Raw genomic sequence first — 13,480 nt, 5'->3', positions numbered from 1 at the left:
TGTGGGCGTATTATAATGATGCACTTTACACTCCATTGAATGAACGTGAGAATGACAACTGGCATTTGATTGGTATATTTCTTTGAAATGTAGAGGGAATATAATCAGTGCAGCGCGGTAGATAAAAAAATATTTTTCTATGGCTCTGAATCAGTGTATAAACTTGTAAACACTGTTGACATGTTTTTGTAGTGACTCTACTGACTGAAAGGGCTGGTAACCTACTTCTTGTCTCATAAAACCCTAATCACATTTAATATAAAACTGTGTCTTTTCCCCTTGCAGATTTGTTCCTTCTTCCAACTGCTGTTCACTTCAGAATAAGTGAAAGCTATGGATAAAGCTTCAATCACTCGCCCTTATCCATAGCAGAAAGCCAGGTCACATGTCCGTGCGGGAATAATGGCTGCACAGGAACCATCACCACCATCTTCATTAGAAGGCAACAAACCCGGATTCCCTAAGAAAATACTGGCCAACAAGCTTGAGGACAAACATTTGTGTAATATTTGTCAGAAAATTTTAAGAAGGCCTTTCCAAGCCCAATGTGGTCATCGTTTCTGTTCATACTGTTTTAACAAAACTGTGAGGTAAGCGCCGTTCCTGAGGCAAGATGCTATTAGCTAATGTTACTAGCTAGTGGGCTAGTATTTACGGGCTAACCCAAGCCTGTTGGCTAACATTTGTTAGCTGGTTATCATTTAGCTTTACATATAATGAAGCTGCGTTGGCATTACACGTCGAGGACAACATATTTGATCTGAACAGGCAAAGAAACAATCTGTATTTTCCGAATGCATCCCTTTCCTTTGTGTACTGCTTCAATTTTCCTTTCAGTTTCAAAAGACACCAGATCCCAACGAATGAAATCAGTGCGTGCTTGTTGGCTGAAATCTGTCATGTGTTGCTATCCAGCCTTCTTGCCTTATTGCTACCCTTTGGTGTGTGACCCGATGCAATTCTCACTGTTGCCGTAATGCAACTGTATTACATCTACATGATGAAGGCAGTGGAAATATAAATCATGTCCTTGACTATTAGTAAGTCATGATGCAATTATATCGGCGGATTTAATGCTAGTGTTAGTCAGTAATTTTAAAGAGGCTGACTGTGGTTATGTCTGACTTCACAGTTCTGGACCACAGAAATGCAGTGCTTGTATTAAAGAAGAGATATTTGAGGAACCAACATCCATTCTAAAACAAGGCTGTGTAAGTAACGTTAACTCGATTTCAGTTCACTCACTCATCAACTTGTCGTATGCTTCAGCTGACTTTAATAGTATGTATTACATGGATCAGTTTTGGTGACTTCCTAAAATGTTGGGATAAATTGTTACAGTAGCCTAATTATTACTGACATTGTTGTTGCTTTTTAACCAGTAGTTAAGTAATTCACTCAATGTATTTTAGATAACATATTAATGGAGGAATTTGTCGACTAACTATGTAGTCAATCACAGTGAAGCCACATTGAATGTCTTTAAGAATAAGCAATATGTTTTTTGTTTGTTTTGTTTTATTTTTAATCTCAGGCTTTTCCTGACAACGCAGCAAGAAGAGAGGTAGAGGCTCTAGCAGCTGTTTGTCCTAATGAAGGCTGTTCTTGGACGGGCAGCATTAAAGAATACGAGGTAAAGAGCTTTTTCATGAGCTGTTATTGACATTTGAAATAATAATATAATAATGGAATATTATATTCCAGCAGATATTTCCTTCTTTACCTATTGATCCTTGAATTTCTGAATTTCTCTTCATTGCTCTTTTAACAGCTTAGTTTCTAACGCTTAATTTAACACTTCACTTGTATGTTAATTTAACATAAAAAGTCATCTTAAAGCTGCAGTTGGCAAGTTTTTTTGATCATATTCACTGAAACCGACATTATGCTCCGACAGAACAACATAAATCAGCCGGTTTTAGAAAAAACCCACACTTCTACCTCCACCTAGAGCCTGTTATTTGTTTTGCAAAAATCCACAGCTCCCGGTTCTTCTGGTCCAGTCAGAGCAGGGGTGTGTGAGATCTGACTGTCAAGTCTGGTGCAGTCTGGTGCGCACTGACGAGCACAAACTCGATGAGAGGGTGCTTGGTGGTAGTGGGGGAGGGACATTCAACATTTTGGCTAAGTCCCCTCAATCTGTCAGACTTGCCAACTGCAGTTTTAACAACTGAATATTATGTTAAGGGTATACTAAATGTAGGTAGAACAACTATGAACCTCTAATCTGTCTTAGATATGGTTTATCCACTATATTATATTGCAGTCTTAAAATATTGTAAATAAAGTTTGAAGATTTCTTTGTCAATTTGTATTTTTGTAGCTTACCCACGAAGGAAAGTGTGACTATATGATCATCTCATGTCCCTCCTGTAAAGAACTTCTCCGGGCTAATGAGTTGGAACGGCACAATGAACGAGAATGCCCGGAAAGAACATTGAATTGCAAATACTGCAAAGAACCTTTTCAGTTTAAAGATATCAAGGTAATGGCCATTTGTTCAAAATGTACGAGCATGCATTTAATCAGAGTATTTCTTGAACTCAACCAGTATTTACCATACGTTTCTACTTGAAGCCACAATGAATAATATGTGTTATTATATTCTGTTGAATAAACTAAATAGATAATTGTACAGACACATAGCATAATCAATCACTTGTTTCTGTCTTGATATTTGTAGGCTCATGATGAAATATGTCCAAAATACCCAATGATATGTGAAGGATGTGCCAAGAAAAAAATTCCCAGAGAAAAGGTCAGTAAGTTGAAGTCTACCCCCCCCCCCCCTCCACTGTTGATCTGCATCATTGACAGAACAGAAGGTACATGGATGTGCTGTCCTTAAATTAGCTAGCTTTTAAGATGCCTAATCAGAGTGGTGTATTTAAGCTCTCGCAGTACTTAAGTAGATGAGACAATGCATTGTGCCAGAGGTAGCAATGCTGCCAGGGCAGAAAGTGGCTCAGCAGATGGCCAGCATAACGCCCAGTGCCTCTACCAGCTTGATGGAAATGTGAAGGATTACAACTGGAAATTCAAGGCTGGTTGCATGCATCTCCCCCCCCCCCCCCCCCCCCCCCCCCATTCTCCATTTCAAGGAAGTCAAGTGCATTATTGAGCGGGAATTTGGCTACGTAATTAGCTTTGCTTAAGTAATAATGTATTTTTTTTTTATGTGTGTGATTTAAAAGTGCTTTTCGCCTCATTGGCTGGTCTTGGAATGACATGTGCATTGTTTGATGTTTTAGTCTTTTTCATTTTCCCTTCTCCTGACAGTATGTGGACCACATCAAGCTCTGTACTAAATTTAGAGCACCCTGCAGATTTCATGTGGTGGGCTGCGATATGTCAGTGAGTGATTTTTTCCAGATTCTTGTTTTGTTTCTTAAATGGATGCACTGTATGCTGTACAATTTAACACATGTCTAGTTATGTTAAAATGTTAAGGGTAGCAACACATGCATATTTCATTCGATTTTCAAATTGCATTACTTGCAATTTGTTTAAAGGTATGTTTGTATCACATTGCAGTACAGCAACAAGGCGAACACACCACATTTAGGGCATTTTCAGACCTATAGTTCGGTTGTTTGGTCCGCAGCAGGCAATAAATTGGTACGATGTTGCAAACAAACTTTGGTCCGGTTCGGTTTCACACACGCATTGTTTCTAGGCGGACCAAACTGTGTGGGAATTGAGCAGACAGCTTCCTCAGTTTTTTCTTCCGGCTATTTCAAGCTACACACTGGAGTGACAGTTTTGCGGGGTGATCTTGGCTCATTGTTGGCATCTGTGACTTGGCAAATTGTGGAGTTTGGAAATGAGTCGTGACTGCAGCTAGAAAATAATCTGATTTACTCAGCCGACCATACATGTATGAAGCATTGTTTGTATCTCCTCATGCATCCACGTTTGTCCCATGTTTCACGTTGTTAGGACCAATTGTGCATGCCATTTATTTAGGAAGTGAATAGGAAATTAAATGTACCTAATTTTACCAACGACCCAGTGATCTTAACTCCCATAATTCACTACAACTAGACCGTTGGACCTGTTTGTTTTAGGTTGGCTTTCTCACCAGCAGGACCGCACCAGAGTTCGTTAGATGGTGCGGACCGAGACCACCTCTTTTTGGAGGTCTCGGACTGATCAATTTGGTGCACACCCGAGTGCGATTGTTGCATTCCGACCAACACAAACAAACTGAAACAAAGGCTCAAACATACTCGAGTTTGTTTAAAACAAACTAAAGGCTGTCTGTGTGAAAACGCCCTTAGTGTGTCATTGCTTGTGTCTCAGTAGTGTTTAGGGGGGGTCTGCATTCTTATCATGTTTTGTATAAGTTAATGCCTGGTTTGTGTGTGTTTGCATGCGTGTGTGCGTGTCTGTGCGCCCGTCCCCTATCAGGTGGAGAAAGAGAAGATCCAGGAACACGAGCGCGCCTGCTCCTACGAGCACCTGAACCTGCTGCTGCACTTCATCATGGGCATCAAGGTGAACTTGGAGAGTTTGCAGCCCCAGAGCCTGGAGCTGGCCAGCCACAAGATCCACGAGCTGCACCAGGCGCTGCAGGACCTGGAGCAGAAGATGGGCCAGCTGGGTGCGGGGGCTCCCGTGCAGGGCGCCTGCGCACCCCTAACCCTCCCTCTTCCCACGCCCACGCTGTCCACCTCCTTCACGCCACTGCCCACCGGCGTGGGCGCCGCACTGGAGCTGCAGCTGCACAACGAGAAGACCAAGGTGGCCGAGCTCGGGCGCCGCTGCCAGGAGCTGGAACTGAAGGTGGGCACGTTCGAGAACATCGTGTGTGTGCTCAACCGTGAGATGGAGCGCTCGTCCGCCACCATGGAGGCCTACAACCGCCAGCACCGCCTGGACCAGGACAAGATTGAGATACTCAGCAACAAGGTGAACAGACCACGTGTGTCAGTGGAAGGAAGTTCAACATTTACAAGGTCATCCATTCCCATGTTAACTGCTCCCACTTCATCTTCAATTTCATTTTTTGCCTTGGAAATCTGCCTCCTGTCATTTTGATATTAAAAACACTAAATGTAGCTTTTGCACGTTTTAATGTCCATGTAAACCTTTTTAATGTTATTTTTATTATCTCATTGAACCTGCATCTTAACGACTTTCCTTTCCTTTCCTCATTATCTCTTACATACATAAGTGCTTCTTTGTTACCTGTAGTGCTATTAGATGGACCCTATGGATGGACCAGGCTAACTTTTCAAGCTCTCTGCTGTTGGCTTGAAATGCCATGTTTTGGTTTTCCCCAGGTGCGTCAGTTGGAGCGGACGGTGGGTCTGAGGGATCTCTCCATCGTGGAGATGGAGGGAAAGATGAAGGAAATGTCGGCGGCCACTTATGACGGCGTCTTTGTGTGGAAGATCTCGGACTTCAGTAAGAAAAGGGCCGATGCTGTGGCCGGCAGAGCTCCTGCAATGTTCTCCCCCGGTGAGTTTCCCTGACAAGTTGTCCCCATAATGAATTATTTAAACGATTGTAGCACCTTTTGACGGGACTAAAGGGTCTAAGAGATGTTACGACCCGGCTCTAAGCCGCAACATACAGTAAAGAGGGAGTCGGGACAACAGCGATAACTTTAACCAATAAAGTATTTATTTAAAAGTAACCAAAAGCAATAAATAACCATTACCAAAAAATGTCTAGGGGAAAGTAAAAGCATGTATGCAAGTGTGTTAATGTGGGTGCGTGTATGCCAAAGTCAGTATGATGTTCCAAGATAGAAAGAAAGTGCTAGTGGGAGAGCGATAACCCAGAGGTGCCTGCAACAGAATGTGCCTAACAGAAAAGTGCCCAAATCAAGAGAGAACAACCCCTTAAATACCCACACACCTTCACCAGGTGTGTATGATTAGCTAATTTGGGCAAGCTAGGGCTGCATTGCCCATGCAATGGCCATGTCAGGCCTGAAGGGGTACAGGGGGTCGTAACAGAGACTTCATGGGTAAATAGCTTGAGTAGAATTCCACTGAGTGTGGATGCGCTTCAGAAAACCCAACCCAAAACTTGCACAACAAAAGCTCCAGTCACCTTTGCTGTTTTCTGTTTGAATAGATAACGTAATAGCCAATTAGATGAGATATACTATAGATAAGATCGGCCTATTCCTTGACTGTTTGTGTAATATTTAGCAGAAACAGGTTCTGTTTCACAAAGGCAGAATTAAGACATCCAAGATAAGTGATAAAGCGAGGTTTGACATAGCGTTGTCTGGTCATCCTAGCTCAACTCGTTTCACTAATGCCAATCCAGGATGAGTAGGAGCGACTATGTCAAGCCAGGTGTAAGTAATTCAGGATGTGTGCGCGTTCTCGTTTCTGCTCCAAAGTGCCCACGGTTGGAATAAAAAAGACGCGGAAAATAGCGTCATTCACACAAAGTGAACAATGGCTTTTGACAGACTAACAATTAAGTAAAGTTGTCCTTTTTGGAATGGGGAATCATGGCTATTTCTGTACAACAGCAGGAGTAGGCGTGGTAGACCAACTGAATGTAAATTTACGTATGCACCCACGTGTGAGTGCTTCCTTGTCTCGGAACGCAACGTCAATAAGAAAGCGCTTGCCACTGCAAATATGCACATATATGATATACCAATATTAATATTGTAGTTGAAAATACCTTCGAAAACTTGCCCCTCCACTCCCAATCAACTACAGTAGGCCCTAGGCTATTCATCAAATGTCTATCAATAAAATAAGCAAACAATGAGTACCTATAACCTATGTTAATAATTATAAGGCTATCACAATTAAAATAATAACCATATGGTAGTAGGCAGACAATCTGTTTTGTTTTGCGAGCAAATACATTTAGCAAATAGTTTATAAATGGAATAAAGCTCCTTAAAAATTAGCATGGAGGTCTGATGTGAATGACAGCTAGCAGAACCAATAAGACGACATAATTACCATTAGAATTAACTTACCTTGGCTGTTAGCCTGGCCATGGTAACTTATGTGCCATCTCTTTTGTGAAACCAAGTCAGGGCTAAATTCATCCAGGATAACCTAAAAATCCCAGCTTAATCCCTTATCTAGGTTTTGTGAAATACCCCTCTGAGCATGTTTGTGTTTGTTTGTTGTTTTTCAGCCTTCTACACTAGTAAATATGGCTACAAGATGTGTCTCCGCATCTACCTGAATGGGGACGGAACGGGACGTGGCACTCACTTGTCTTTGTTCTTCGTGGTGATGAGGGGACACAGTGATGCCCTGCTTAAGTGGCCCTTCAACCAGAAAGTAAGTAAGCCATAACTGTACATGAGCACATTAGAAAATCAGAGTCTGTCACATGGTGGACAGTAGTTTGCATCTTCACATAAATGATACTGGTAATAGTTTTATGACTGCATTTGTTTATGATATATTCTAAAGACAGAGAAATGGGAAGTTTAAGGGACACCGAAAATGTAGATTCTGACATGAACTACTAAAATTAAGTATGCACACTTTTTTTTTTTTATTTATATTTCTACTATTTCAAACATGGGGGAAAACTAAATGCTGTAAAACTTCCACCTCTGGGGGTTTGTTTGCTTTAGTACTTAACTTTACTTTTGTTTATTGTTTATTTGTTTATTACTTAACTTTACTTTTGTTGAATGACACATACTAAATAAACACATAGTTTTCTCAACAAAATACATTTTTACATTTTTAATTTTTAAAACTATTTAATTTACAAATTTGATATGTCAGCTGTCTTCAATTAGTTGTCTCAATAACTTCTACAGGCAAAATAGGCCTCTTCGAGCTAAACCATCTACTAGCAGTGTTTCCCATACATTGACTTATTTGTGACGGCCCACCACAATATAAACATTGACCACCACACAATGATTTTCCAGGTTGTACTAAATTGTACTTAAATCTGGTTAGCATCATAACCATGCTGCGCTAATTTGCTAACAACTGTTGCATTCAAGTTAATTCTGCAAACCTACCACCACAAATAGAATTCAGTTCTGTGGGAAACACTGACTAGTATCAACTAAACATGATGCTCTCATGAGTTAAGTTAACAATAATTAAATATAGCTATAGAGGTAATAAAAACGTTGAAAATCCAGGTAAAAACAATTCAATGTAGCTGTTTAGCTGTTATTGTTTGTTATACTTTGTTAGTTATGAATAACTTTGTGTAATTCTCCATTTCTCCATTCTTCATTGACATGATACAAATAGCTGAATGACTGTCAGAACAAATAAACACATAGTTTTCCCAACAAAAGACACGAAACACACCGGATAACATTTTTTAAAACTTTTTAATTCACAAATTTAAGCAAGCCCCCCCCCCGAACAGCAGAACATTAAGACATGAACATAGTGAAATGAAACAACACTGAATGATAATTTGATTCAGCACACTCCGACGAGACCCAAGGTTAGTGTTCATGGAATATGTACTTATCAATGTGCATTTTAAGCCTTGAAGTAATTTTGGACCGTAACTAGATAATCTTTTTACTTGCTAAGTTGAGTAGGCTAAGTTAGTGTTAATTGACGTGAATGAACGGCAAAATACTTCCACACCGGTGATTTCAGAGCAGCAAGAGGGGCTTCGATTTCGGTCGGTTGATGTATATTTTTAACTGCCTGCAGCCTAAAATTAGAGGAGTGTTGACCCCGCAGTTCTGTGTGTGTGTGTGTGTGTGTGTGTGTGTGTGTGTGTGTGTGTGTGTTTTTACGTCTTGGCGTCTTGGCACACATGCTGGATGTGACATTGGGGGTGTGGCTACATCGCCGATTCTACCTTTGAGTTCGAAGTTCGTGATTGAGATGTAATTTAAAAATAAAAGTCACAAAAATTAAAAACGAAATCATGACACTCCTATTCCTCAAACACTGCAGAATTTCATAAATTGCAAAAATGTCTGTTCATTGCAAGCCCGATCGGGGTTGTTTGTTTGATTCCATTCAAACTTGACTTTTGAAAAAAGTGACTGTCCTAGTAAGTGCCAAGCCTTCCTTGACACTGCTGCACCAAGATCAGTATTAAGAGACTTGGTTACCCACATTCGGCGGTGTCTCACAGCAAAACGAAAGCGAAGCTACAACTGCACAAGGGCCAATGGGAAGCACAGTCATTTTTAGTCTTAGGTGGATACTGTATATTTTGGGTGTTGCTTGTATGTCCTTGGCTATGTGAGGTCACCGAACTAGGTGAGTGCCCTGAGATCTCCGATGTTCTCAGATGAGGCGGTGGTAGTGTAGTAGCTAAGAAGCTGGACTGGCATGCAGTAGCCTGAGCAGTGGGCTCAATTCCCGACTTCCACCATTGTGCCCTTGAGCAAGGCATCTAATCCTGAGTTGCTCTGGGGAAAATGGCCCTTGTAATATAATTGACATGTGTAACTCGCTTTGGATAAAAGCGTCTGCTAAATGAATAAACATAAACGTCTTCCGGATCTCAAATCTCAAAGCCTGTTGTTGGTCTACCTCCCAGGTGACGCTCATGCTGCTGGACCAGAACAACCGCGAGCATATCATCGACGCCTTCCGGCCCGACATCTCCTCCTCGTCCTTCCAGCGCCCCGTCAGCGACATGAACATCGCCAGTGGCTGCCCGCTTTTCTGCCCCCTCTCGAAGCTCGACTCCAAGAACTCCTACATCCGCGACGACACCATCTTCATCAAGGCCATAGTGGACCTGACTGGTCTGTAGGTGTAGCACCCAAACACTCCCCCACTGACCACTACCACCCACTTCCTTCCTTCTCTATCCTGGTGCCTCGATTCCAGAAGCTTTGCCTGAGCTTTCAGCCATTCCACACGCGGTCGGAGTTCCCGTCTGATCTTTCGAGCATTGGGGCGGGCCAATGCCCCTTGGAGTTTGGCGCTGTTCAGCAGATCGTCACGAACAGTAAAAAGAAGAGTAAATTTGGACACTGCTAATCCGTGCTCTGAAGTGGTAGCCGAAATGTGGCCCCACAAATGGTGCGTTTTACTTTTTTTTTTTTTTTTTCCCCGCTCTGGTCAGGGTGAGTACGGGTCTCTCCGACTCCAGAAGGCCGGCCGCCATAAGGGACCCTCTCCTCTGCACGCTCGTAGAGGTGGCTAGCTGTCAGCTGTGATTGTAATGTACAGAACTTTCCTTATCGCCTGTGCCATGTTTGAGAGGCACACTGCCTTTTACGGAATTTGAAGACTTTCCTTCAGCAGACTGCAGTACCCCCCCCACTCCTCTATTTAGTGTCTTCAATATCTTGGCTTCTGTAGCCATGCTACATTTAAATTTTCTTTAACCTGAGTGCATTTTTGCATAGACAGACGTGGAGTTACAATAACAATAAGCGGTTGCCCATGATTGGCCTTTCGCACCTCTAATCTGCTACATAATCTTAACTGCTAGTCTGTGGCAAACTGTATGCATTGAAGTCTTCTGACATTCCTCCTTAGCTTTGTGTGCCTATGATCTGGACTCCTGTGTTTATTGGTTATTATTATATGTAGTGGTGGACATTGCTTGAATTCCATAAGGTCCCGAGTGCAGACATTTTAGGTATATAAAAAAGTTAGGGAGAATGTGATGTGTACATGCGTGTCTGCGTCTGTGTGAGCTCTTTTTGGCTTCTCTGTATTACAGTACCAGTTGTTTTTCGGGTGCCCTTTTTGCTTGGTTTGCATATTGGATCTGTGGAAGATACATTCTAGTTAGCAGCAGATCAGGGTTCCTCACTGACCTGAATGGGGGAGTTGGTTGTCTCTATGTTTGTTTCTGCTCAAGACAAAAGACAACTGCCTCAAGAGAAAGTTCACACACATCAACTGTTGACTTAAACTTCTCTGTGTCTTAAATCCATTATTCAGCTCCCTGCCAGTCAGACAAAAACATGGACATTTACGATGGCAAGACAGTCAGGTTTTGACAGAAGGAATATATATGTTGATGGGTATGGTTCTTTATTAGTTTAAATTTGTGAGGGACATTGGTATTAAGCGTGATTGTTTTTCTGCCGCTGTTTAAGGGCCAGTGATTAGTTGTGTGTGATGTTCTCCTGTTTTGGGTGTTCTGCTGCTGTTGTGCTGCTTGGGCCTTCTCATAGACGTCACTCCAGAAAAACAAGAAAGAAAAAAAAAGAAAGTTTGATCTATTTTTGGACTAATAGACTCCTGAATTTTAGTCGCAAGTGGTTATACTATAATCTATGAATGTTTTCCTGCGAACGTAAAAGAGATATCCCTTCAGATGTAGTGTTCCGTGAAACCGTGAAGAAGTACTGCTCTTGGTTTTTTGCAGTGTAAAAGAAAAAAAAAACATTTTTTCCCCTCTTGAGAAGCATGAAGACATATCTTTGGGATCACAATAGATTTAGAGGTGTGAATATTGTGTGACCTTGTACATGGCAGTACATAGCCAGTGTAATCTGTAGAATTTTGGGACAACCTCCATAATGAGCAACAAGCCATTTCTCAAAAGGGCTGAACTGTCTTCCATACTGGGACATTTTGTTTCACTTGTTTGTTTTCCGGAGGTTGTGCTCATCTTGGCATTCCATACACTTTTTGAGATTAACCTTATACAGTACATGTTGACCCAGCCTATTTTCAAACCAGTCTCGATGGATATTGAAATCTCTCTGTGCATGAGAAGTTTCAGTAGGAATTGCATATTGTAAATAATTGGTTTACTTGTGTAGACCATACATTTGATTATTTTTTTTATTCCTTTTTTTTAATTTTTTTATTACTGATTGCAGTATAGATATGGCAGTATTAGTGTGTGCGTGTGTGTGTTTATATTGCTCATTTATGTATAAATATAAATATTATGCAGTCACACAGTTTTTGGTGTGAGCTGTGAGTATAACATAAATATGAATTTTATATATATCTATAATGTAATTATAGATTCTATGACTAAATAATGCATACATATATCAAGTTGGGATGGTTTCAAAATATGTTTGGGCTTCAGTGAACATTTTCTAGCACATTCCCTATTGCATAATCCAACACTACGTTTTTATAGATAAATGTGTCTCTGTTGTCTTCTTCCTCTCATGCTCCAGATTTATTTGAGTGCGTTCTGGTTTAATGGATTGAGAGAGAAAAACAACTTCCTATGTCAAACAGCTTTATTATTTTGCCCTAATGAGATTCCGAAAGCAGTCTTTTGTAAATACAGTTAGCCACTGAGTTGTGAACCTGATGTGAACCTTTTGGTGATGCTAGCAAGGCTAGGCTAGATGCTTGGAAGTTGTTGCAGGTTAGCCTTTTTTGCATGTAGACACGACTTGTTTGCCTCTCATAAGTAGCTGTTGTAATAAACCTAAACCCTTAATTTGGTATAGGCCACTCTTCAGCTTGGGGCACATAATTTGCCTCTTAGATACACTTAGACACTGTATGATATGCCATTTCAGATATTTATACTATTTTAAAGTGACCTTCCTCTTCTCCTGTGTGGCATCTGTCTCTCTGGTGTGTTAGGACAGAGTAAAAGAGATTTCATATGGTTTATATGCTGAGGTTTAACAAATGAGACAGGATGTTTTGCAGCTTGACCATTCCTGAGTTTCTTTCACCCCATATTGAATACACTCACCCATAGTACAATGCTAGCTGGCTTGCAGTTTTTGTATAGGAATATTGCTAATCAGTTATTTAGCGTACATTCAACTTTGCATTAGCATGTGTCATAGTATTCTTAGTATCCCTTTAACATTCTTCAGGTCTGCTAACAACTACATGACACCTGCTTACATCTCTTCACTTAATGACTTATTCCAGATTCAAAACTAGGCTGTTGCATTTGAGATTTGTGGACAGTTTTCACCAGAGGGGTTTACAGTATCTGACTGCTGACATGAGACAAAATACGACTTCTTCCAGTTCTATTGCTCAGTACCAGCCCATCTGTAACTTGGCTACCATTCTGCAGATTGTCCTGTTCATTGTTGCTATATAGTTTTTGGGGAAAAGCCAGTAACATTTGATGGACTATCAAAGTAATGTATGTGAGCTACTAACTTTGTCATTGTGATTGTAATAACTTGTCATCTACAGAAATTTCTTCTTTAAAGTTTTTTTAAGCAAATCTGTTTTTGACCAAGTGGATTCATCAAGAACCATTTATACATTTGGCTTTGAAATATTGAAATGTTCTTGTTCCAATCCATTATTAGAAATGTACAATGACAAGTGGCAAGTGGATGCAAAACAATTAAAGAAGTTATGTTAAAGGTAAATCAGTGTCTCCCTCTTATGTGTGCTGTTCACAGATAGAATGTCATTGCAGAATTTGACCACATTCAAAACCACCACAAGGGGGTGCTCTCTCTCTGTCTCTGAAAGAAAATGGGTGTGGAAATGAGCATTGTATTCTTGTTGTAAGTGAAATGATGGCAATATTGGTCGCTCGCTGTCTTTTCTCTCTTGCTCTCTCTTTTCTCTCGCTTTCTCTCTCTCACACACACACACATCCCTTCTCCAATCAGCCG

The 13,480-nt window shown here is 40.9% G+C and overlaps 1 protein-coding gene across 1 annotated transcript; it reads left to right on the top strand.

The window, feature by feature from the left end:
• The first annotated feature begins 293 nt into the window (after positions 1 to 293).
• On the top strand, positions 294 to 13,228 carry traf2a (Tnf receptor-associated factor 2a). Its single transcript, XM_042099949.1, has 10 exons — positions 294 to 590; positions 1,133 to 1,211; positions 1,535 to 1,633; positions 2,324 to 2,485; positions 2,684 to 2,758; positions 3,280 to 3,354; positions 4,411 to 4,911; positions 5,286 to 5,463; positions 7,126 to 7,274; positions 9,484 to 13,228. The coding sequence occupies exons 1-10, from the start codon at positions 403 to 405 to the stop codon at positions 9,700 to 9,702; spliced, it is 1,725 nt and encodes a 574-aa protein (XP_041955883.1). The 5' UTR covers positions 294 to 402; the 3' UTR covers positions 9,703 to 13,228.
• The last annotated feature ends 252 nt before the right edge of the window (positions 13,229 to 13,480 follow it).

This window comes from Alosa sapidissima, chromosome 8 (assembly GCF_018492685.1).
Source record: "Alosa sapidissima isolate fAloSap1 chromosome 8, fAloSap1.pri, whole genome shotgun sequence".
NCBI classification, from domain to species: Eukaryota; Metazoa; Chordata; class Actinopteri; order Clupeiformes; family Clupeidae; genus Alosa; species Alosa sapidissima.
The sequence above is the reverse complement of the archived record's forward strand: the minus strand, read 5'-3'. Positions and strand labels throughout refer to the sequence as shown.

Bases quoted from the DNA above. Each gene is read 5' to 3' on its own strand.
- traf2a (XM_042099949.1), top strand. From the start codon at position 403: ATGGCTGCACAGGAACCATCACCACCATCTTCATTAGAAGGCAACAAA. The intron at 1,634-2,323 runs GTAAAGAGCTTT...GTATTTTTGTAG, and splicing joins GCAGCATTAAAGAATACGAG to CTTACCCACGAAGGAAAGTG. The intron at 2,486-2,683 runs GTAATGGCCATT...TGATATTTGTAG, and splicing joins TTCAGTTTAAAGATATCAAG to GCTCATGATGAAATATGTCC.